This window comes from Leishmania panamensis, assembly GCF_000755165.1.
Source record: "Leishmania panamensis strain MHOM/PA/94/PSC-1 chromosome 34 sequence".
Lineage (NCBI taxonomy): Eukaryota > Euglenozoa > Kinetoplastea > Trypanosomatida > Trypanosomatidae > Leishmania > Leishmania panamensis.
In genome coordinates, this window is record NC_025881.1 from 427,637 (window position 1) to 449,250 (window position 21,614).

General features: G+C 53.9%; 8 protein-coding genes across 8 annotated transcripts, besides 4 other annotated features; all 8 read left to right on the forward strand.

The window, feature by feature from the left end:
* Positions 1-1,427: 1,427 nt before the first annotated feature.
* LPMP_341070 (pre-mRNA splicing factor ATP-dependent RNA helicase, putative) lies at positions 1,428-3,545 on the forward strand (the record flags this gene model as incomplete). Its single annotated transcript, XM_010704231.1, has 1 exon — positions 1,428-3,545. The coding sequence occupies one exon, from the start codon at positions 1,428-1,430 to the stop codon at positions 3,543-3,545; it is 2,118 nt and encodes a 705-aa protein (XP_010702533.1).
* Positions 3,546-3,957: 412 nt separating this feature from the next.
* LPMP_341080 (hypothetical protein) lies at positions 3,958-4,617 on the forward strand (the record flags this gene model as incomplete). The annotated part of the gene is made up of 1 exon (XM_010704232.1): positions 3,958-4,617. One exon carries the CDS (start codon positions 3,958-3,960, stop codon positions 4,615-4,617), a length of 660 nt encoding a protein of 219 aa, XP_010702534.1.
* A 597-nt stretch (positions 4,618-5,214) lies between these two features.
* On the forward strand, positions 5,215-5,916 carry LPMP_341090 (short chain dehydrogenase, putative; the record flags this gene model as incomplete). The annotated part of the gene is made up of 1 exon (XM_010704233.1): positions 5,215-5,916. One exon carries the CDS (start codon positions 5,215-5,217, stop codon positions 5,914-5,916), a length of 702 nt encoding a protein of 233 aa, XP_010702535.1.
* A 599-nt stretch (positions 5,917-6,515) lies between these two features.
* On the forward strand, positions 6,516-7,280 carry LPMP_341100 (short chain dehydrogenase, putative; the record flags this gene model as incomplete). The annotated part of the gene is made up of 1 exon (XM_010704234.1): positions 6,516-7,280. The coding sequence occupies one exon, from the start codon at positions 6,516-6,518 to the stop codon at positions 7,278-7,280; it is 765 nt and encodes a 254-aa protein (XP_010702536.1).
* Positions 7,281-9,557: 2,277 nt separating this feature from the next.
* Positions 9,558-12,098, forward strand: LPMP_341110 (hypothetical protein; the record flags this gene model as incomplete). The annotated part of the gene is made up of 1 exon (XM_010704235.1): positions 9,558-12,098. One exon carries the CDS (start codon positions 9,558-9,560, stop codon positions 12,096-12,098), a length of 2,541 nt encoding a protein of 846 aa, XP_010702537.1.
* Positions 12,099-12,910: 812 nt separating this feature from the next.
* LPMP_341120 (monothiol glutaredoxin, putative) lies at positions 12,911-13,597 on the forward strand (the record flags this gene model as incomplete). Its single annotated transcript, XM_010704236.1, has 1 exon — positions 12,911-13,597. The coding sequence occupies one exon, from the start codon at positions 12,911-12,913 to the stop codon at positions 13,595-13,597; it is 687 nt and encodes a 228-aa protein (XP_010702538.1).
* A 270-nt stretch (positions 13,598-13,867) lies between these two features.
* Positions 13,868-14,036: a repeat region.
* A 63-nt stretch (positions 14,037-14,099) lies between these two features.
* Positions 14,100-14,692: a repeat region.
* A 339-nt stretch (positions 14,693-15,031) lies between these two features.
* Positions 15,032-16,703: a repeat region.
* A 385-nt stretch (positions 16,704-17,088) lies between these two features.
* Positions 17,089-17,589: a repeat region.
* Positions 17,590-18,013: 424 nt separating this feature from the next.
* Positions 18,014-19,099, forward strand: LPMP_341130 (hypothetical protein; the record flags this gene model as incomplete). The annotated part of the gene is made up of 1 exon (XM_010704237.1): positions 18,014-19,099. One exon carries the CDS (start codon positions 18,014-18,016, stop codon positions 19,097-19,099), a length of 1,086 nt encoding a protein of 361 aa, XP_010702539.1.
* Positions 19,100-20,250: 1,151 nt separating this feature from the next.
* On the forward strand, positions 20,251-21,315 carry LPMP_341140 (hypothetical protein; the record flags this gene model as incomplete). The annotated part of the gene is made up of 1 exon (XM_010704238.1): positions 20,251-21,315. One exon carries the CDS (start codon positions 20,251-20,253, stop codon positions 21,313-21,315), a length of 1,065 nt encoding a protein of 354 aa, XP_010702540.1.
* Positions 21,316-21,614: the final 299 nt, after the last annotated feature.

A 21,614-nucleotide genomic window follows, 5' to 3' on the forward strand; every position in this document is an offset into this window, starting at 1 on the left:
TAAAAACGGAAGCTGGGATTTGGATGACGCGCTCTTCGATTGCAAGGCCCTTTAGTAGAGTATGCCATGCGTCGGCAGCTGGTCTTTTAAGCGCGTTTCCTGGGATCAGCTAGGGACGTGTTTTTTGTGTGGCCGATGGCGATAATGCGCCGTCGCAGGTGTGCGTGTTTTTTTTCACTTTTTCCTGGGTTTTTCTAGGAGAGTTCTTTGTGTGGAGAGTGAAACAAAAATGGATGGAAGAGTTGGTTTACCTTTCTGTTTTTCCCCGCTTCAATTTGTCAATATGGCGTTTGGCGCCGGGGCTGGCTTGCCGATGATGAAGGGAAATATCACGATGCCTTTGAGGAGCGGCGGCGCTTCGTCCTTGCTGGCGGCGTGGGTCCCTCCTGGTTTTGTCGTGTGGGTTCGTAGAACGGTGGCGGTTTTGGAAGCGGCGCGGTTCGCGTTATGGACCTTTCGCGAAAGTTTTGCAATAGCACTATGCGGCTCGCTTTCCCTCTGGGCGGGGGGGGGGTGGAAAGGAAGCCCCGGGGGCCTTTTCAAAGCATTTCTATCCCGGAAGGGGGTGGTGCGGCCTGCGTTCTCCGTCTGAAATGGGTGGGTGTGTGTTTGCACGTTGCCCGGCGGGGGGCCTGCTTTGGGGGAAAGGTGTTTTAGGGAAAACTTCACGGGCGATAATTTTCGGTGTCCAGGAACGCGCTGCGTGCGCAAAAGCGATATGAGCTGATTTTGATATGCCGTGGGGGCAGTGTTTTGCGCAGCGTATGGCCGAAGTGTTGCCGTGTAGTCTCTTTGGCTCCGTGTTCGTCATGTTTATGGTGCTGGCTTTTAGCTGTTGGGGGGGAGGGTTGGGTTGTTTTGGGTGGTGGCTGTCTTTCCGGCGGCCTGCGCTGCGGTGTTGGTGGGGGGGCCTCTGGTGGCTCTTTTTCGATGGGGGGGGGGGCGGGCGGCGCCGCTGTTTGGCCTTTTTGCGGTCACGAGGAAACTCTGAAAAATGTCACGGCGCGGCGTTTGAACACCCCATGGGGATCAGTTGGCCAATTTTTTCACGCTGCGCAAATGAAAGGGTTGGGTCAAGGACTTTCTCGCGGGCTCGGTGGGGTGTTGGGCTGCTGGGGTGGCGTTTTGGGTTCGTGCTGCGGGGTTGTGGACGGCTAGCCATGCTCCCATTTTCCATTTCAGATTCCGCACCGAATCCTAATGTAGGACGGTGGTTTCACCTCTTTGGCCGAGTCAACAGTTCTCATAAGGGAACGTCACGTGATCGGCATTCGCCACCACCTCACCCTGAGGGGAGGATTTATGCCATGTGCTCTGTTGTGAAAGCGCGTGCAATGTTACGCGTGAAAAACAGCTCGGCTTTACCTCTGCCTTTCTCACCACACCTTTTCTTTCTTCAAGATGGAACAAAAGTTAATATGTGAAAAATGGAGGCGAATCACAGCACCCGGAATCGTTTAACGGGAAGAGCATACAGCTCTCACTACTTCACTCTCTTGAAAGTCCGCGAGCAGCTCCCTATTTCTGCGGCCAAGGCGCGTATTCAAAAGCTGGTGAGTCAGTATCAGACGCTACTTCTTGTTGGAGAAACAGGGAGTGGAAAGACAACTCAGGTTCCTCAGTACATTTTGGAGCTCAAACCGGAGCGTAGAATTGCTTGCACGCAACCTCGGCGTGTTGCCGCAACAAGTGTGAGTGAGCGCGTCGCTGAAGAGATGGATGTTGAGCTCGGCGAGGAGGTAGGCTACTCTATTCGCTTTGATGACAAGTGTTCTGAGAAAACACGGCTGAAGTACCTGACAGATGGTATGCTTCTGCGTGAGGCGATGGTGGACCCGCTGTTGAGCTCCTACAGTGTAATTGTTCTTGATGAAGCTCACGAACGCACTGTGTCCACCGACATCTTGATTGGCACCTTGAAGGAGCTTCTTCCAAAGCGGCCGGATCTTCGGGTTGTAGTGATGTCTGCGACCCTCGAAGAAAAGCGCTTTCAAGAGTATTTTCCCAAGGCACCGCTTGTTCATATTTCTGGCCGTATGTATGGAGTTGAGGTATACTACTCAAAGGCGCCCGAAGCTAACTACGTAGAAGCGGCCATTCGCACAGCAACACAGATTCATCTTTATGAAGGCGAGGGAGACATTCTTATATTTTTGACCGGTGAAGATGAAATCGAGACAGCTGTGGAACGCCTGCAAAATGGTATCCGGATGGCAGAGCACAGCAGCGCCAACTGCCATCACGGCCCCGTTGTAGTATTGCCCTTGTACTCTGCTCTACCACCGTCACAACAGCGAAAGGTGTTTAAGACAGCTCCAGAGGGAACGCGGAAAATAGTTGTGGCGACAAATGTGGCCGAAACTTCATTGACAATTGCCGGGGTTGTTTTTGTGGTTGACTGCGGTTTCTCAAAGCAAAAGGTTTTCAATCCGAAGCTTCGAGTCGAGTCGCTACTCGTAACTCCAATTAGCCAGGCGAGTGCTCGGCAGCGCTGCGGTCGTGCTGGACGTACGAAGCCGGGAAAATGCTTTCGGCTGTATACGGCAAAATCTTTTCACTCAGCCTTACAGCCCAATACGTACCCTGAAATTCTTCGTTGTAACCTCGGCAGCATTGTTTTGCATATGAAAAAAATGGGGATCGAAGATTTGGTCAACTTCGACTTTGTTGAGCCGCCTGCACCCGAGACGCTGATGCGCGCGTTAGAGTTGCTCAATTTCCTTGGCGCACTGGACGACGATGGCAATCTTACAAAGGAGGGGAGCTTGATGTCAGAGTTTCCTGTAGATCCAGAAATGGCATCGATGCTTTTTCACAGCCCTAAGTTCGGATCTTCTGAGGATATTGCACGAATTTCTGCCATGCTGTCAGTGCAAAATCCATTCATCACACCCTCAAATGACCAGCGAGGCCGTGCGATGCGGTGCCGCGAACAGTTCTATCATCCAACAGGGGATCACCTTGCGTATCTGAACGCCTTCAATGCTTTCTACGAGGTGAACAATCAAAGCACCTCTTGGTGCACAGAGAACTATATCAATCCTCGTGTGATGAAGCAGGCAGTGAATATTTACCGTCAACTTGTCGGAATTTTGCGCCGCCTGAATTTGCCTATTAACAGCACGTATACTGCACAACAGCGGCACGTGCAGCATGAGGATGCTCCAGCGGAGTTGGAATTCGCGAACGATGTTCGGCGTGCCATCGTGAAAGGGTACTTCACAAAGGTGGCACTCTCTCTTCCAACAAAGCACCAGTTTATGACACTCAAAGACGATGTGAAGTGCCTTCTTTTTCCATCGACATACCTGAACCGCCGCCCCAAATTTGTAGTGTTTAACGAGCTAGTCCTCACTAGTAACACGTACATAAGAACGGTAACAGCTGTCTCCGAAGACTGGCTGCTCGAGTCGAGTCCTTCGTACTTCGCCCAGGATGAGTTTGAAGGAGTTACAAAGCAGGTTTTTGATGACATTTTCCGGAGGGCAAACAAGGAGAAAGAGCGTCGTTCGAAACGAACACGGTCACCCACTGGTGATGACTAGCCCTCTTTTCTAAACGCACGAAAATGTGACACATAGGTTTGTAATTATTCTCGATAAGTTGTCTCTTACTCGCAGGTCCGCAACCTAACAGCGTCTAAAAATGACAATAAGCTAAGATGAAAATCCCGGATACGACTTTAAAATTTGCATGGAGGTTCTATGCTGGTTGCATCTGTCGATCTCGTGTGGACTTGATAAGTTTTTTTTATTTGAGAGGCTGCATCATCACATTCTTGGCTTCTCATTTTGAGTGCAAAGCCACGCAAGTTTAATGCCTAGGAGAGAGAAAAATTACAATAACTCTTCTACCCTTCTGATACCCTCTCTCTTTCCCTTGAGGTCATCTCTGTGCCTATCATATCCGTTGCTGTCTCTTAGAGTATTTTCTTTCTTCTTGGTCAAAGCAAGAAACATGAAAGCCTTCTTTATAACAGTTTTAGTCGCCATTTTGGCCGCTACATTAGTGTCAGCCGGTATGACTGAGTCTGATTTTAAGAAGATGAAAGTTAAAGATCTTCGTGGTTTCTTGATGGACCGCGGGTTGGAGTGTATAGGGTGCCAGGAGAAGAGCGATTTTGTTCGCATGGCATACCAACACCGCGACAAAAGCCCTATCGGAAGTGCGAAAAAGCGAGAGATTCCCAGCAAAAAGTTCTGGGAGGCATGGAGTGACATCGCGAAACAGGAATGCCAAAATGCTGTGAAGCGGCGTGGGAACGATGCAGATGCAGAACCATTTTCTATCATTTGCGACACCATACATTCTGCAGCTGATTCATACCTGATGCAGCATGGAAGGCGTGTTGCCAACCAGCTCAAGAAAACGCCGCTCCACTTGCTGGAGACCTCATTTAAAGACGTTTATTATGAAGCTGGGCTTCACCTATTCCAGACGCTGGCGGATTACTGCCTCGCATCCCCTTCGTCACAGACAGCGTGCCAGTCCTTAGGGTCTGTCTTGAGTACGATGGATGGTTCTTCTGGTGCGAATTTTAAGGTTTGGACTACCAATGTCGGCATTGAAAATACAAATCCCATGTATGACATCATCGGTGAACATGCTGATTTGTGAAAAATGGGGCTTCAAGCATTTTCCGGAAGGTTTAGTTTCTTTTCGAGTCGGTCTTTATTTTTTCTTCTTTCTCTCAACTGGCGACGTACGGCATTCTTTTATGTACTTTCTTCTGACGTCTTGCACGAGATGGGCTCTCATGCATAGTCCTTGTTTCCCAACTCTGTAACTTTCGCAGGAAGACAAGCTACACATAGCAAGAGAGGAGCATCTCTCTATTGTTCCCTGCACTCAGTCCCAAGAGCCCATCTGGGTACTCCTTCGCGACTTTATTTCTTTGCGGTTCTCTGCTTTTAGAGGCTCCCGTTTCTTTGTGACGCCGAGCCTGTCGAGGCTACTCTCACCTCTTCTTGGCAATGACATTTTGGAGATTCTAATCTCCACCATTGTCCTTGAACAGTTCATCATTTCTTACATGGGTTTTCCAGAGAACCCCTCTAGATACTTTAAAGAAACCTATGTGCTCTGCGTCCTCCACTGACATTCGGAAGTTTGCTTTGTCGACTAACTACTCTTTCTCCTTTCTATTTATCTTCCCTTTTTAGACTTCTCCCTCTACAGAGCACACACACACACCTACACACATATACACAAACTATGAAGTCGGTGTTCATCACCGGTGGGAACCGCGGGATCGGTCTGGAGACGGCTCGGCAAATGGGCAAACTTGGCTACTATGTGATCATCAGCTGCCGAAGTGAGGAACAGGCAAAGGCCTCCATGGAGAAGCTGTCTGCGGACGGTGTGAAGGCTGACTATGTGATCATGGATGTGGTGGATGAATCCTCTGTTGCAAAGGCAGCTGCGGAGTTGTCCAAGAAGCTCAACGGCGTTCTCGATGTCCTCATCAATAATGCTGGATATTACGCCCCTCGCGGCGATATGAGCCGAGTCAACCTTGACGATATGCGGAAGTGCTACGAGGTGAACGTGATAGGCGCTATATGCGTGACAAACCACTTTCTGGACATGGTGAAGAAGTCCCCCGCCGGCCGGATTGTGAACGTCGGATCCATCATGGGGAGCTGCGAGCTGGGAGTCTCCACTCTGAGCAGCGCTCCGTACAGCTGCTCGAAGGCTGCCATGAACATGTACACTGTGAATCTGGCGAGCTCTCTGAAGGATACAAACGTGAAGGTGAACTGTGCCCATCCTGGATGGGTGAAGACGAACATGGGTGGCGCTGACGCACCGTTGGAAGTCACTGAGGGAGCGGAAACAAGCGTGTACCTTGCCACGCTGCCACCCGATGGCTCCACTGGCGGGTTCTTCCACAAGCAGAATCGTCTGGCCTGGTAGCTATAATATCATGCTTCTATTGTTTCTACGGTTTTGGGACGACCCTTCGAGCTCAAAGCAAGAGACACTCTGCGCCTGCTTCTTCACAAAGCGCAGCAGGCTTGGTGTTTCTCGTGCATTGCTTTCCACGAGAAGCGGATGCTGAAGTCCCTTGTTATTCTGAACACAACAGTGTGCTGTACACTGCAACACAAACGCGCACCACACTTTTGTGTCTTTCTCTTCGCTTCGCCGACATTTCCACCATGCATATAGTGGGACTTCGCTTCCATTTTTCCTTTTACTGCATCTTTTCATCGTTCCTAACTCAGTGGGAACTCATCTGAACTTCTCGTAGTATACGGTAGTTGATGCCGGTAGGCGGAAGCTCGACTCCTTGCTTCCTCTCACCTTCAAAAGTGCGCTGCGTCGATCCCGACGGAAAAATGCAGTACTTCACCGAAAAAAAAATTCGACTGAATTCTCACTTTATGTATCTACTCCACTCCACGCGTTTTTTTTCGTCTTCACAGTTTTTCTTTCCACATTCACAGTTTCAAACACTCTTGGTGCAATTTGCCAATCAACAGCACACCCACGCCTCGAATTTACTCATCGGCATGTCCTCTCCGCGCAGAGTGGCGCTTGTGACTGGTGCCAACCGTGGAATTGGATTTGCGACTGCTCGTCGCCTAGGTGAGCTTGGTTTCAAGGTGCTTCTAGGCGCACGGGACGCAAAACGCGGTGAGGAGGCCGTCAACACGCTGCGTAAGGACAAGTTAGATGTGGATCTGCTACTGATGACGCCGACGGACCCCGCTTCTGTAGAGGCCGCCGCGCAGAAGGTTGAGGTTGACTACAAGCGCCTTGATGTGCTCATCAACAACGCGGGCCTCATGGATTTTGACAACAAGGTGTTCCCCTTGAACATTCAGCGCATGCGTGATGAGTTTGAGATCAACTTCTTTGCAACTGTGGACATCACAAACAACTTCCTCCCGCTGATGCTGCGGTCGTCGGAGGCGCCGCGTTTGGTGTTTGTGTCGACGCCGCTCGGAACGCATGAGACTGTGGACCGCCCGCAGAACAAGTACGCGCACCCCAAATTGACGGCGTATAAGTGCACCAAGTCCGCTGTGAACATGTATGCGCACAACCTTGCCAAATATCTCGAGAAGCACTCTGAGGAGGCTGGTGGCAGCGCTGCTTCTGCGAAAGTGAATTGCTGTTACCCTGGGTACGTGCAAACTGACATGTGCTTCAACTCCACGGAGGCGCACTTCACCCCCTACGAAGGCGCTGAGACAAGTGTGTGGCTCGCCACCCTGCCGACGGACGGGCCAACTGGTGGCTTTTACCACCGTGGCCAGAAGCTGCCATGGTAGTACCAACGCGCAGTGTGCGGATTGCTGGCAACCCGCTCATTTGCACGGCTAGGATTGCCTCTAGCGTATTAGACGAAGTCTCTCCTCCAAGCAGACCTGCATTACACCTTGTTTCCCTCGAAAACGGATTTCCTCAATTTCTATTTCTTTTGTTCGTAACTCACCTCTCTATCAGCTTTCCCCCTTTTCTTAGTAGCTGACCTGTGGTGTCATGTCGACTCGTTCACATTTCAGGGTAGAATTTTACACTCGACCGTGTAATTCGTATGTTTCATACTGGCGCAAAGAAGGAAAAAGTAGCTGACTTTTAGGAGAGGTGTATGTACCACTCGCCACCTCTCAGGGGCTGAGAGTGAAAATAATGCCAGTTTCGCAGCGCAGTCGTCACTGTTACTGCGGAATTGGTTGTGGGTGCGTGTAAGTACAGGGGATTGATGTGCACGGTGGAGTTTACCTCATACTCTCTCCCTGACTGATGGCCTGTGAATGAAGGCGATTGTCTTGCTACTTCTCGCTCTAACGTTTCGTTGTCCTCTTTGTTTAGTCTCGCATTTCGAACTTGGTGTTGTTGCCCAGTTAACTGCACGTGGGAAGCGAGTGGCAAGTTAGAATCACACCTGCTGTGCGCATTCTTCTCTTTATCCTCGACGGACACATGGTGCTAGGACATGTTTGGACGAGCTACCGAGATCATTGAGTAAAGAAAAAAGAGAGAAAGCTGTAAACATCTCATGCTGGGCGGCACGTATCGCGACGCCGCGGCTAGCGGGCTATCGGAAGAAAACGAGGAGGAAGAGCTTGGACTTCCATCATCCTCTCCCCGAACATCTTCCGCGGAGGCGTGCAGTCGCGGCAGAAGTGCTGTCGGGAGCGGAAAAGACGTGCTGTCTAGAATACCGGGTAGTGATGCAATACGAAGTCTTCGCACGGCAGACGCCGACGACGAGTTTGCACTCAAGATCCCGTTTGTGGCGTCAAAAGGTAGCGCTTCTCATATTGGACTGGGAGCATTCGCATCGACGGGCCCCACCACCTTATCACATGTCGAAAGTAGACCGCATCAGCAAAGGACACCTGCGGCAACTGCCGAAACCCGATCCTCAGTGTCTGACAGAGAGCAGGGGGAGCGACAGTTGTCGATCACCAGCAAATGGGAGAAAGCAGAAAGTGCGTTACTGAACAAGTACCAGGGCTCCGACATACTAGATGATTCTGATCGCCGACAGGATGAGGAAGAATTCCGAGCCTGGAAAGCGCGGGACGCGTTTCGGCGGCAACAGCTGCAACTATGACACACATGTACCTCTCAGCGCAACATTTCGTTGTACAGGTCAGCGGCGGCGAACAGTGAGTCTGTTGGGATGAAAGGGTCTGAGTATGGAAATGTAGGTGACTCGTGCTATGGGTATAATTTTAAGCTTGTTATATAGGGTAAATGTTACTCCGCGAGTGGAGACCTGATTCAGCGCCCTGATGGCTCTCTGGCATGAAACTCTTTGCTTACAGATATTATTTGGTCAATGGCTTCTATTATAACTGTCTCTCGTTGCTCTGAACTCAACATAGTGGCCGATGTCGACGAGTTCTGTTTGCTGTTCCCCAGGGGAGAAAAGTGGAACGCCACAGTTTTTCGTTGTTGCCCATTCCTGTGGTTTGATTGCTATTCTCGTCTTTCCCTATAGAGCAGAGAAGACGGGCTTGTGGCAACCCCTGTTGCTAGCGTATCGAGAGAGACAGCTCTGATGGATTCTCCTACCTTCTTACACATTCCCCAGTTTTTCTGATGTCGTTTCTCATTTAAGGCAATTATTGTCACACACCAAGAAAAACGCTCTGTTTTATCTTCTTTTTCTTTTTCGAAACTTTGTCAGCGACTCTACATCGACCACGAAGAAGAAGCACCTGCCGTGGTTGATTTGGGGCACTTCTTGCTGCTCTTTTTTCAAATGCAAAGGAAAGAAATACCATGGGATGTGATGCGCCTTGCGCACCCTGAAAAGCAACAGGCGTGAGGTATTCACATCGACAGCTTCACGTTCTCTTTTCCTATTAATTTACTCAGAACACTATCCCAGTGAGACAGCCAAAGACCAGAAAAGTAGAACAGACTTTTTTTCATAGACGCACCGAACTCCCCTGCTACGTTGCAGACTAACAGCACAGTGGCCTAACGCACTAGCGGCAGCAAGAGGCGGGAGATAAATCGTATATCCATACACATAGCTGGTAATCAGCGAATACACGTACACACACACACACGGTGCTTTCGGTGCAGCGATGTCTTCTCGATGGCCTTCCTCCCTCCTCAACACCACCAACAAGCGGCTCACGGAGTGCATTGAGCAGCTGACGCTTGACCTCGACAATAAACGCAACTCTGTTGTGGAGCATCGCGAGGTAGTAGCACTCCTCAAAAAACATCAGCACCAAGCCCAGCAGCAGATCAAGGCCACCGCAGAGGCGGTAGAGCGCGAGCGGGCTGTTGTTGAAGATGATGAGAGCAAACTCAGACAGCTCCGGCAGGAGTCTGAGACAGAAACGCGACGAGCGCGCCAGGCAAAAGAGGCGGAAATACAACTCTCTCAAGCCGTGTCCGCTTTAGAGGCAACTGTAGATCAGCACTACCGTGTTTTGAGTGGGAAACGAGAGATCGCTGTGGAGCTCGAGGAGGAGGCAAAGGAGCTGGTGGCGGCACACCTCAGCCGCCAGCGTGTTGGGGATGAGTTGGCTGCTGCACAGCGCGAGGTTTCATCAACGTTGTGGGTCACGCTTGATAACCTCAACGAACAAGTTCGTGTCACCGCATGCCGCTTGGAGGAGGCACGAGGTGAGCGGCTTCATGTGTTGCAGGAAGTGGATGCCATGCAGCTCGCGTTACAGGATGCTGTCAAGGACCAGGCGGAGAGCTTGCGTGCACTGAAGCTAGTTAATGTGCAAACTTCCCAGCTGGATACGCAGGTGCTGGAAAATGCCAAATCCATGGAGGTTCTGCTGGAGACTGCCCATGAGAAGGAGAAGCTCCGCGGTGACCTGCACGCCACGTTGGAGCGGCTCCTCGGGGATAACAAGCTCCAAGCACTCTCGCGTGATCTTAAACGTGAGAGGTACGACAGGCAAGTCCATGCGCTCCAAAAGGCTGTGGAAGACTTGCGAGACGACGAGGCGCGCTCACTGATTTCAACGCGCTGTGAGCAGGCCGAGATACAGCAGCTTTGTCAACAGCGTCGAGAGCTCGAACACGTCATTCTATTGTGCGAGGAGAAGAGACAGCTGCTGGCACAGCAGCAGGCACGTCGTGATGCGCTGGAGGGCGCCCGTGGGCAGATGCAGCGGGATGAGTCAACCGGGCAGCCGTCACCAGCGGCGCTGCGGGACATGATCCTAGGTCTTGGACGGCAAGAAGCGCAGCTGGAAGACCGGGTAGAGCGCACCCGTGCGAAGCTCACCGATGCGATTCAGACTTTCATGGACGAGGGTCGAAAGAGTGAGGAGGTCAACGCTGCGGTAGCTAATATGATGAAGGTTAAATGGACCCTAGTCGCGGACCAGGAAACCGCAGAAGGTCACATGCAGCTTCTTAAGGAGAGAAGCAACAAGCTTTCGGAAGAACTGAGCGAGCGGCAGGCGTTGCTTCCCTCGATGCAGGCGTTGGCGTTGGAGCGGCGGGCTCAGCGCCACGCCTCTTGGCTGCGCGAGATTGAGCAGCTACGCGGTACCCTTCTGCGTGTGCAGCGAGACCATCGGCTGCTGCTACATGACACTGTGACTCTTCGCAGTAGCTGGCATCACACGCGCAAAGCATTGGAGGAGAAGGATGTGTCGCAGGGCAAGATGATGGGCGACTTGCGTCTGCTTGAGGCGGAAGTGTCCAGGCTGGACCGAGAGGTGACGGCCACCGTAGAGGAACACCATATCCGGTTGCTTCAGCACGAACAGGCAGGAGTGACGCTGCAGTCATTGATGAGGGCAGCTGATGCACAGGTTAGTACGCTCAAGGAGACGGCGGGGGTCGAGGCGTACCTTCGTGCTGAAGTACAGATCGAGGAGGAGCGGATTCAGGCTGACATGCGAGGGGCCCTTATCGAACTGCACCTCAACGAGAACGAAGTGCACGAGCTGAGCGAGGAGCTGCAGCGGCATCGGAAGAAGCTGAATCTTCTTCGCCTCCGCTACGAGGAGGCGATGGCGTCGATGGCTCGCGCAGCACAAAAGCCGCTGAACGAGGAGGAAAGAGGGTCTACCCCGCTACCCCTACTCAACAGTGAGAGTGAAACTTGCACCCCAGAGGCGATGCACGCCCATCTGTTGCTGCGTCGCTCCTATGAACGGGAGCAGCTCATGCAACGGGGAAACTACCTCGATCTTCGTTTGGTGGCGCTAGATAGGGAAACAAGCACCCTACGACACATGCTGAACGAGTTGCGCTCCTCTCGATGCATCGCAACAGAACATGTCAACGCTCTCGAGGAGCTCACCTCGACAGGAAAAAAAGCTGACACTTCTTCGATCGAAAACTGCAACACACAACTGGGACCATCGGTTCTTTTGTGTTCTCCTGCACTTGCCAAGGAGCAACTGTTGAGTAGTGCTGAAGTGAGCGAACACTACTGGAGGACTGAACTACAGCTACTAGATGAGGCTTTGGCTGCTATGAGTCGTCAGCGGAATGACTCGCGGGTGCGGCTGCACGAGATGCGCACCGCGTTGAAGGAATTGAAGGACACTGAGAGGCAGAAGCGAATGCAAGTGCAAAAGCTTCGTGAGGATATTCAGCGTTCCCGCAAGTGGGCTAAGGTGGGCGCGAAGCGCAGCAAGTAACTGATCCGCTTGTGTGTACATGAGTACATCGTATTTCTCTGCTGCTTTTTCTCTTCTGCCTCTGGCTAATGAGTGTTTCACGCTCTTAGTGTTGTGCAACCTTCTCAAGTAACTCTTTCGGTGCTTTCTTTCTTTTCCCCCTTCCCCTCTGTACCTCTCTTTTGCTCGGCGCGCTGTCACGCGGCTCTCCTTGTTTTTGTGTTTCGGGAGGTCTGGCACAGCAGCCGCAAAAAGGTAGAGGAGGAGAGCTCTGTTTTCCATGTGCACCCGTTGAGCAGATCTCTCTGCCCCAAGTTCAGCTTGCGCACTATTACTAGCAGAAAGGAGACGTCGAAGGGGGAGAAGGATCATTAATGGCTACTGTGCAAACACGCCTTATGGACGGAAGACCGAAGGGAGAACGCGGCTCTTTATGAAGACGCAAGATCACAGCGATCTAAAACCCAGGACGCCATTCTCACGTTTGCACCTCTACTGCGACTCTCCACTTTGCTCAGAAGTGCTTGATAGGTATTCTCAGACCTACATAAGCGCCTTCTCTGTCTTTCACGGCGCCAGGGGTTTTATTAAACTATCCTTCTCTTTTTTCTTCCGCCACGACTCATACGAAGCCCGTGCTACAAATACGACAGAAAAAATTGTCCTACGGCTCACACAGTCGAGCTTCACTCCTCAAGCATAGGCGGGCTGCTCCTCCCCAACTCATTCACGTATACACACTATTCCATCCACATAGTTCGACTCAGAGCAGTCACTAACCTCCCTTTCTTTGCTCGCCTTTCACAGCAGTGGTCTAAAATCATACAGCAGAGATGCTCAAGGTTACCTCAAAGGAGCACTACACCGAGATCAAGAAGAAGGCTGAAGCCTCGTTGGGGCTTGTCGTGCACTTTAGCGCCGCCTGGTGTGAACCCTGCGCTGCTGTCAGTGAACACCTTTCCAAGCAAGCTGCCGAGTATGGCGACAACGTTGTCTTTGCTGAGGTAGATTGTGACGAATTCAATGATGTGTGCGAGGCGGAGGGGGTGGATTCTGTTCCGTTCGTCGCGTACTTCCGCACACAGCTTGTTGGCGATGAGCGTCGCGTCGAGAGGGTGGCGGATGTAGCTGGCGCAAAGTTTGACAAGATAGACATGAATACTTACTCTTTGTTTGGCCAGAAGGGTGGCAACGGGGTTCAGCAGAGGGATTTTGCCACTGTGGACGATTACTTGCACTACCTCACGACGCGGCCAGGGGTCGTTATGTTCATCACCGGAACCCCCTCCCGTCCGCGCTGCGGTTTTACTAGTCGACTCTGTGAGCTGGTGCATCAGCTTGGCGTTCCCTTCATATACTACGACGTAATGACAAACGACGCGGTGTGCGAGCGGCTTAAGACATACGCCAACTGGCCGACGTATCCGCAGGTGTACGTAGACGGCAAGCTGATTGGTGGGTGGGACATCTGCCGAGAGCTAAACGAGGAGGGTAAGCTGAAGTCGACTTTGAAGTATTGAGTACGCTGCGATCCACATACCCACAGAAGTAAAAAAACACGTCGCTGCGACACTACTGTGGAGCGGAGCGCCTGTCCACGAACAGAGTGCAGTGGCTGTTGAACCGCCGGTAGATCCACCTTGACATCTGTGAGGTCACCGCTCCCCTGCATTCATCTCGCCTCAGTAGTCTGCTTTCTGCGGTTCCTGTACGCTATCTCTTTTGGCCCTGTTTTGTGGTCCCTGAGGATACTTGGCACTTCACCGTGGTATTAGTATTCAGCACCCAGTTCTTTTTTTGCTGAGCATGCTCATTCTCTGCCACACAGTCTGAGCTCAAACCCCACTCTGCCCGGCTTGTCAGAGACCCATCGCGTGGCGCGAGGCAGCGCTAGACACGCGGTACAGCCGTGCAACGACTCCGTGAGCTGAGCACCGTCCCGGCCTCCCCACACAGCGCGGGTACTGGACCCTGACACGATACACTGGGGCCTCTCCCGTCGTCAGGGTTGCTCACTTTAAAGGGAAGCCAAGGACCTGCCGCAGCGTGCCCTCGTGTAGGGCTGTGGGCTCTGGGTGTCGGCGCACGGCGCATCGTGTCGATGATTTGGCAAATACACGCATCCTCCTGCTGCTCTTCCGCTTGTGCTGCGTTGCGGTGACACGGAGCGCGATCCTGTACTCTGCCTGCGCTGTGTGTGCCGTGGCATTGGGATGGGCTGAGCGGCGTTAAGCGCTGCGGGTTGACCCGGCTCCTTGACGAACGTTCGATACACGGCTGTATTCTGCAAGGGACGCATTTCAGCCCTCAGGCGTGCAGGGCATTCTCTCGGGAGCTCAGCATTCCGGTGTGGCAAGGGGAGCGGACGCACGGCGGTGGTGTCTCCGTCCTCATACTGGAGGGCAGGCGTATAGGTGTAGTCTCTCCCGCTCCCAAGGACGAGGTGGAGACCGTGATGGTGTGGTCTTGCTGCGATGACCTTACTCGACGGGCACACTGCACGTTGGGCTACACACCTGCGAGTGACCTGGTGACACGGGACGCTCTCGATCAGAGACCAAGCGGCGTCGTACCCAGTCCTCGCGTGGTTGGAATGGACGTCTGCTCGCACCGCCGGATGTGTGGCTCGAAAGGGCGACCCAACTGGTCTGGGACCATTCTACACGACCGGTTCAATGGCAGCTACTTGTCCTGCTCCAGCGATAACGCCGCCTTGGCACGACAGCTCCGACGGGGCCACGGGGACGGCACCACGGCGCCGAGTGACCACTGCGTGATCCAGTTCGCTCTCCGCTTTGAGGAGGGATATGGCCCGGTGCCGCGAGCGGTGGCTGGCGCCCAATCATACTCGTGCCGCAAACCGAACTGGAATCTGCACCGCGCCCTGATTGCCGGGTCGATCCGCAGTGACGGTGCCTACCGCAGCGACAGAAAAGCGAAGACGCGTGAGACCGGCAGCGGCACTCCCGTTTAGCGAAGCCCTCTTGCTCGTTGTGGACCGACGGTGCGGCACAGACACACCTCAAATCAGGGGGGCGGCCGCGACGCTTAACCGTGATACACTCATAGGTGCAGTGACAAGAGGCTGGGGCCCGACCTGCTGCGAAGACACAGCAGAGCAAGTGTAGCTGCGGACTCGCTCTCCCCCCTCATGGCGCTCAGCACGAGCCCTGCAATAGCGGGAGATGTCATATTGCGACGTATTGGGCACAAGTGCTGGCGCTACCAGCCCGTCACGTGCGCCCCTTACTTCCGTTTGTCTTTGGTCACTGTGGATTGGGGCACCGCAACAGCGCTGACGAGCCTGCAAAATCGGCAATGTCAGAGGCGCCGGCGCTAACTGCATGGGCTACGGACCTGGTCACCGGTCTCAGACGCCAGGCCGACATCCCCCGCAGCCGCGCGACACGCTACGGCAAGAGATACTTGGCGGCAGCTGCCCCACACCAGAAGAGCAAGAAGGATAGGCCCACGAGACGACACGAGGCCATCCTCGCTCCGCTCGTCACGGGCACTTCCCCGTACCTTGGATTCCTGCAGCGGCGGGGGACCGGCGACAGCACGGAGTGCAGATGGTGTGCTGCCCACTACACCACACTAGCACTGGGATGCCCCCACCCCTGGCAGGCCCTCCGCCTTCGCCTGTTTTCGCTATGAGGGCGTTGTGCCCGATATGCCACGCGAGATTTGCGGGTCGCTCGAAGCTCGAAGCACACATCGCCCTCGCGCTGCATGGGCTTCCCTCGTCGGGTGCCCATCGGCTGCCCCCTGTGCCTCTCCAGAACGACAAGCTATGAGCTCTTTGTGCGCAGGCACATGTCTACTATCCGCGGGCCCCCTCCCCTTGGCACGCCTCGCCTGTCGCGGCACACGCGGGCACGCCATCCAGGCACGTCCCCCGTGGCATCGATGGAAATGGACGGCCAAGACAGCGAGCACCGTTAGCACGCGCTACCAAGCACGGCTGGCATGGGGTACCACATCCAGACAAGGCATCGAGAGGCCAGCAGCGCATGGGCGATGGACGAAAAGGCCGCGAAGAGATGCATACCCAATCAGACCTAAAGCGCATGTGCGCGAAATGCGCGGCCCCTCCTACATCCGGCCGGGTGGGCCGACGAGGCACCGATGCCGGGTGCATGACGGGAGCGCCCCGAATCACGCCATCGAGTCCTCCAGACTCCCATGGGAGAGTCCCCAAGCCGTATGGTGAAATGCAGCGGCACGAAGCGGCTGAGGGGGAGAAGCGTGGCATACAGGCAGGGCACCGGGTCTTAGGGAGTCCTGACCTGCGGCTGGGCGGCTTCCTCCTTGGGTTCATCCGGCATGCGCCTGGACCGCCTGGACCACCCGCATGACGGACACCACCACCCCCCGAGCAGGGCCCTGAACGCGGTCTCTTCCCTTTGGATCAAGGCGTGCAGCCCGCCCGAGTCTCCCTGGCGCCGACTGCGCCGCACGCATCGGAGGGAGGGCCGCGGAAGGACGGGAAAAGCCCGTTGGACGCATGCGCGGATGCGACGGCAGGACGTTTCATCCTAGGCGGCGAGGATTTACTCGTAGTGCCGCCGCGGTAGACAAGACATGGTTGTGCGCATATGCATTTGCTGGCTTGTTCGTGGTGGGGCTGGCGCGGTGGAGCAAAGAACGTGCATTGATGCCCTTCTTGCAGGTACTGTTTTTTAGCCCTTGTATTGGGTGGGAAATGAGTAGTGTCCTTCTCAGAGTCTCTTGTTTAGAAGAGAAAGCCTGAACCGCAGATGATACGGAGGGGGCATTTTTTGTAAGGCGCTGTTCAGTTGCAGTGGGCTGCCGGTGAGTTGATGTTCTACGTGGAACACTACTAACATTTACAGCAGGGTGTGAGGTGGCTGCATTTTATCTCCCAACTGTTATAGAGCAGTCTGTGTCTTTTGCCATGCCTTTACCAGGTTTGTGCGCGAGCTTGTTTTGTGTCGACGAGTCATCTTCAATGATGGCACATCTGTTGTTTTCTGTCCTGTTCTCTTTTCCTAATGACGGGGGAAACTCAGCGTGACTTCGCAGGGTCTAGCCCCCACGCTCTGTGAAGAAGCCAAGCAGGCCCTATCCCTGCCAATGCCGAATCACTTCTGGTGGCGACAGGGTCAAGCACCTACGGCGTGAGGAAGTCAGGCGTTTTACCGCTACGGATGTTCGCGGTCATGTACTGAACGACTTTGCGTTGGAGCGACCCGCGACCGTGAGCATGCTCGCAGCATGCTACAGGCGAGGTGTCAGCGTGGCTCGAGTGTGTCTCGCCCGGGCCTCGCCGCCCCGAGGGATGCGCCAGGTGGCGACCGGTATGGTGGGAGCAGCCATGAGACGGCCTGCGAGGCGAGGCGTGGGCAGAGTCTGAGGCCAAGGCGGTGCTCGGCTCACGGAGTCGGCGCACGGCTGTACCGCGTGTCTAGCGGTGCTTCTCGCCACGCAGTGGGTCTCTGACAAGCCGGGCAGAGTGGGGTTTGAGCTCACACTGTGTGGCAGAATGGACTCTTCAATAAAAAAGCTGTGAACCCTTCCCTTCCTGGTATCGTTTACGCTGCCTTCACGTGCATGCACTTTCACAGTCTGCGAGGACGAAAATCTCTCATTAACACACACATATACACATTCCGCGGTGCGCATTACGAAGGCACCGATAAAAAGGCACTTGCAGGACAGTTTCACTAGGCACGTGTCTTGTGTTGTTGCGGTTTCGTTGAGCTTTTTGTCTTTAACAGAGACTAGAGAATCGGGTTGACCTCCGCGAACAAAACGTTAGAGGTATCCCCTTTTACCGTTTGTTTTTCTTGACGGTGTTGTGGGTCTGATCGGCACCTCCTTGTCTTCCCTTTTTGTGCGCGGCGTTTCGCAACTATCCATTTTCGTGCTATTCCCTCTTTTTCTTGTGGGATTGATCGGGCGCGTATGGGCAGATGATGGCAATAGCGCGCGGCATGCCGGCAACCACCTTAGTGCAACCAAGCGTGATGTCTAGGGTGGGCCGCACAGTTCTCGGCTGGCTAGAAAAGTTGAAGAACTCCATTGCAGAAACACCGCTGTACTTCTGGGTCTACATAGGGGCACTGGTGTGGATAACGCGTCAGCTCACAAATCGTAGCAGCAAGGCAACTCGCCGAATTACCGTCGCCGGTAAGCAGGTGCACCTCAACGAAGCCGAAGCTCAAATGGCCACCAACGTTGTTGACATTGACAAGATTGATGTTGACTTTAGTGACGTGGGGGGTCTGGATGATGTGAAGGATGCCCTCACGGAACACATCAAGTGGCCCTTCCAACACCAAGAACTCTTTAGCGGTAAGACGGTACGATCCCATCCGAAAGGTGTGCTGCTGTATGGGCCTCCTGGCACTGGCAAAACTCTCCTGGCTCGCGCGCTCGCCAAGGAGCTAGGATGTTCTTTCATTAACGTAAACACGGAGTCTATCTTCTCCAAGTGGGTCGGCGACACGGAGCGCAACGCGGCTGCCATCTTCACATTGGCAGCCAAGATTTCTCCGTGCGTCATCTTTGTTGACGAGATCGACTCCCTACTCAGTAGCCGTAGCGCCATGGATGCAACCCCACACATGCATGCCAAGACGATCTTCATGACGCACTGGGACGGGCTAGAGAAGGACAGCGACGCCCGCATCATTGTTGTCGGCGCCACGAACCGCCGCTTCACAATCGACGACGCCATTCGCCGTCGTCTTCCGCTGCAGCTGGAGGTGCCACCACCTGACGCGAAGGCACGTGAGAAGATTCTCAGCATCCTCCTCGCTCACGATCTGGAGTGCAACTCCCAAAAGGACGGCCTCATTCGCTACGTAGCGCTCAAGACGGTCGAATACACCGGCTCTGACCTGTCGGAATTGTGCAAAGCGGCGGCTCTCATGCCGCTACGTGAGATGAGGTTGGTGAAGGCAGGTGGTACTCCCTCTGCCGCCCCAGAGACGGTTCCGCCGCTAACACAGCAGCACTTCGACAAGGCCATGGAGCGCGTAAAGGCCTCCAAGTAACACAGCTTAAAGATCCTCAGTGGAAGCGACCATAGCATGGGAGGTGAAAGATCCCGGCGAGCGAGAGAAACTCTGCCCAATTCGAATTCAAGGACGCACCGAGGCCCTCTTTGTGTAACCATCAAGAGAACGCTCCTCGTCAAGCACTGTTTGGGCCCTGGGTATCAGCAGCGGCAGGACGTGACGTTCGTGACGCGGTCGGTGTCATTCTTTCGAGTTTCACACAACGTTCTTCACGCTGTTTTTCCTTTGTTGTTGTGCGTGTTTTTGTCCTCTCTTCTCGCTCTTGGGTGTGGGAGTCGCGTCTTTTTCTTCACTGTTCACTTAATTGTTGTGTGTGCTTCTCTTTCCTGTTTGTTGTGTCGCGGTTTGGGGTCTCTATGCCCTAGACGTGCATGTGAGAAGCCGGTGGTCCTTGACGAAAGAAAAGGAAATCAGTTGAGGAGTATACAGAGGGAGAGAGCTTTGTACGAGCTCCTATTTCTCGCAACGTGCGCGTTCCATTTCCTCCTTTTTTTCCGTGTACAGTCTGAGGGTGGCCTGTACTGCGTCTCCCTTGTGTCACAGTGAGAGAACTGTGTGGGACACCCACACAAACAAGCGAAATGACGGCACGCACTCCTTTGGCCTCTTTCCTCGGTCGCATATAACAAGAGCAAGCAATGTCGAGGGTAGCGGATACCTTAAATTAAATTGCTCGACGTGCTAATGAGGGGCCAGAGAGGTCTTAGGTCTACATGGGACTCGCATGCCACTGATGTCTCCAACCTTTTTCTGTTTCACTCTTTCCATCCTCATTTTGTCTTCCGATTCTTCTTTCACTTCGCATTCTTTGCGTGCGCGTTTGTTTGTTCGTTCCTGTCGGTCATGAGAAGTCCAGGAGTAGGCAGCGCTCGCAAACAGGAGAGCGACTGCTCTTTGTTGTTCTTCTGTGCAGCAAGCCTGCAGTAGCACACTCCCTGGGGTTTGCTGCATCACTTCGCAGAGGAATAGAGTATTCGCTCGCGCTGAGGCCGTTGTAGGTTTTTCGCTTCGGCTCATCATTGCTTCACGATAAGCTACAGTCGTTGTCTTTCAGAGGCAAATAACCTCTTTTCTCCCCACTGGCTCTTGGGCTCCTTGCTGCTCACATACACCGATCAAAAAATCTTATGCAAGAGCTTGCGCGGCAGTTTGAGCAGCAGGGCATTCGGTGCTCAGGAGACGCTCCTCAGCGGCTATGGTGCTCGTTTTGCACAACATACCAGCAAGACTTAGCTAAATTTAGTGTTCCTCACAGTGAACTGGAGGAAGGGGCTAGCGTGAAAGCGGAAGAAAAGACAGGGGTTGCCGATGAAACAGCACGTGACGACTCAAGTTCTGGTCCCTCACCTTCAACCTCAGGTACTACTCGGGATAGCCACCCAAGCACTCCTTCGTCTCCGCTTTGCATACTAGAGGCCACTAAGGAGTCCGTTTTGGCCCACTGTGCGACACGCACCCACCTCTATCTCTACGAGTACTATGTGCAAAACGAATTGCAGCACTGGTGCGCGGTCGAGTTGCATGGGTACCGTATGCTTCTCAGCCACCACTGTGTCTACCCTTCCCGCATGTTCGGTGACGGTCGTCTCCTGATGGATACTTCGATCTCCGGTGGGATGCTGCTCGGCGTGGACATCTGTGGTGGAGTGAAGCTGTGGCCGCAGCATCAGTACACTGTCGTGGAACTGATTCTTCCATCGGCGCGCAGCGGGGTTCGAGAAGTGCTGGTTCCCCCGCTGTCCGTTTCTTGTGACGAGGAGGAGAACCAACGAGCGAATGAAGCAGAGAGCGGCAAGCAGCGTGCATCGTCTCCGCCGCCGCCAAGCCCGCCAGGGAGCCGCGTCGTTCGCGTTATCCACGAGGCTTCGGAGATCCCAGCGGAGGTGGCGAGCACCTACAATAGTAACTTGAGTGAGTCGCGGCGGCGGGGTAGTAAAGCTACTCGATTTCTCGATCGAGGCCCCACTGGCGCATCCGGCGGTCGCGTGAGCTCAAGCATTGTGCCACGGTACTTCGATGAGTTCCACAGACTGCGTAGCCAGCGAGTCATGGAGGGGTCTCTCAAGACGGTACTGGAAGCCACCAACGCGTCCATCATTGGCGAGGCTCGCCTACGCAGGCAGCGCCGTCGCTACGCAGTGAAGCACAACCATGTTTCTCTCGCCAAGGAGAAGACTGCGTCCGGTGGTTAGCGATGGTTGTCTGTTCCGATGCCTGCACACGCGCATGCGCTGCTCTACGCTCAGCGTAAGTCACGTTGCGAACTTGCAGAGATGATATGCAGCGCGCCAGCTGAATACGCTTCTGCTCCGAAAAAAGACGAACGGGAGGAAAAACATGTGTGAGTTTGTACGTGACGTGTCTGCGCCTGTTGCCGCAAAGAGAGGAGGCAAGAAGGCAGGGCATTGAAAAAGGCACTGCCGTGCTGGAGAAACTGCCTGGCATCGTAGTGGATTGCATTGGCAAGTGCGTGCATGCATCTGGGGGCTTA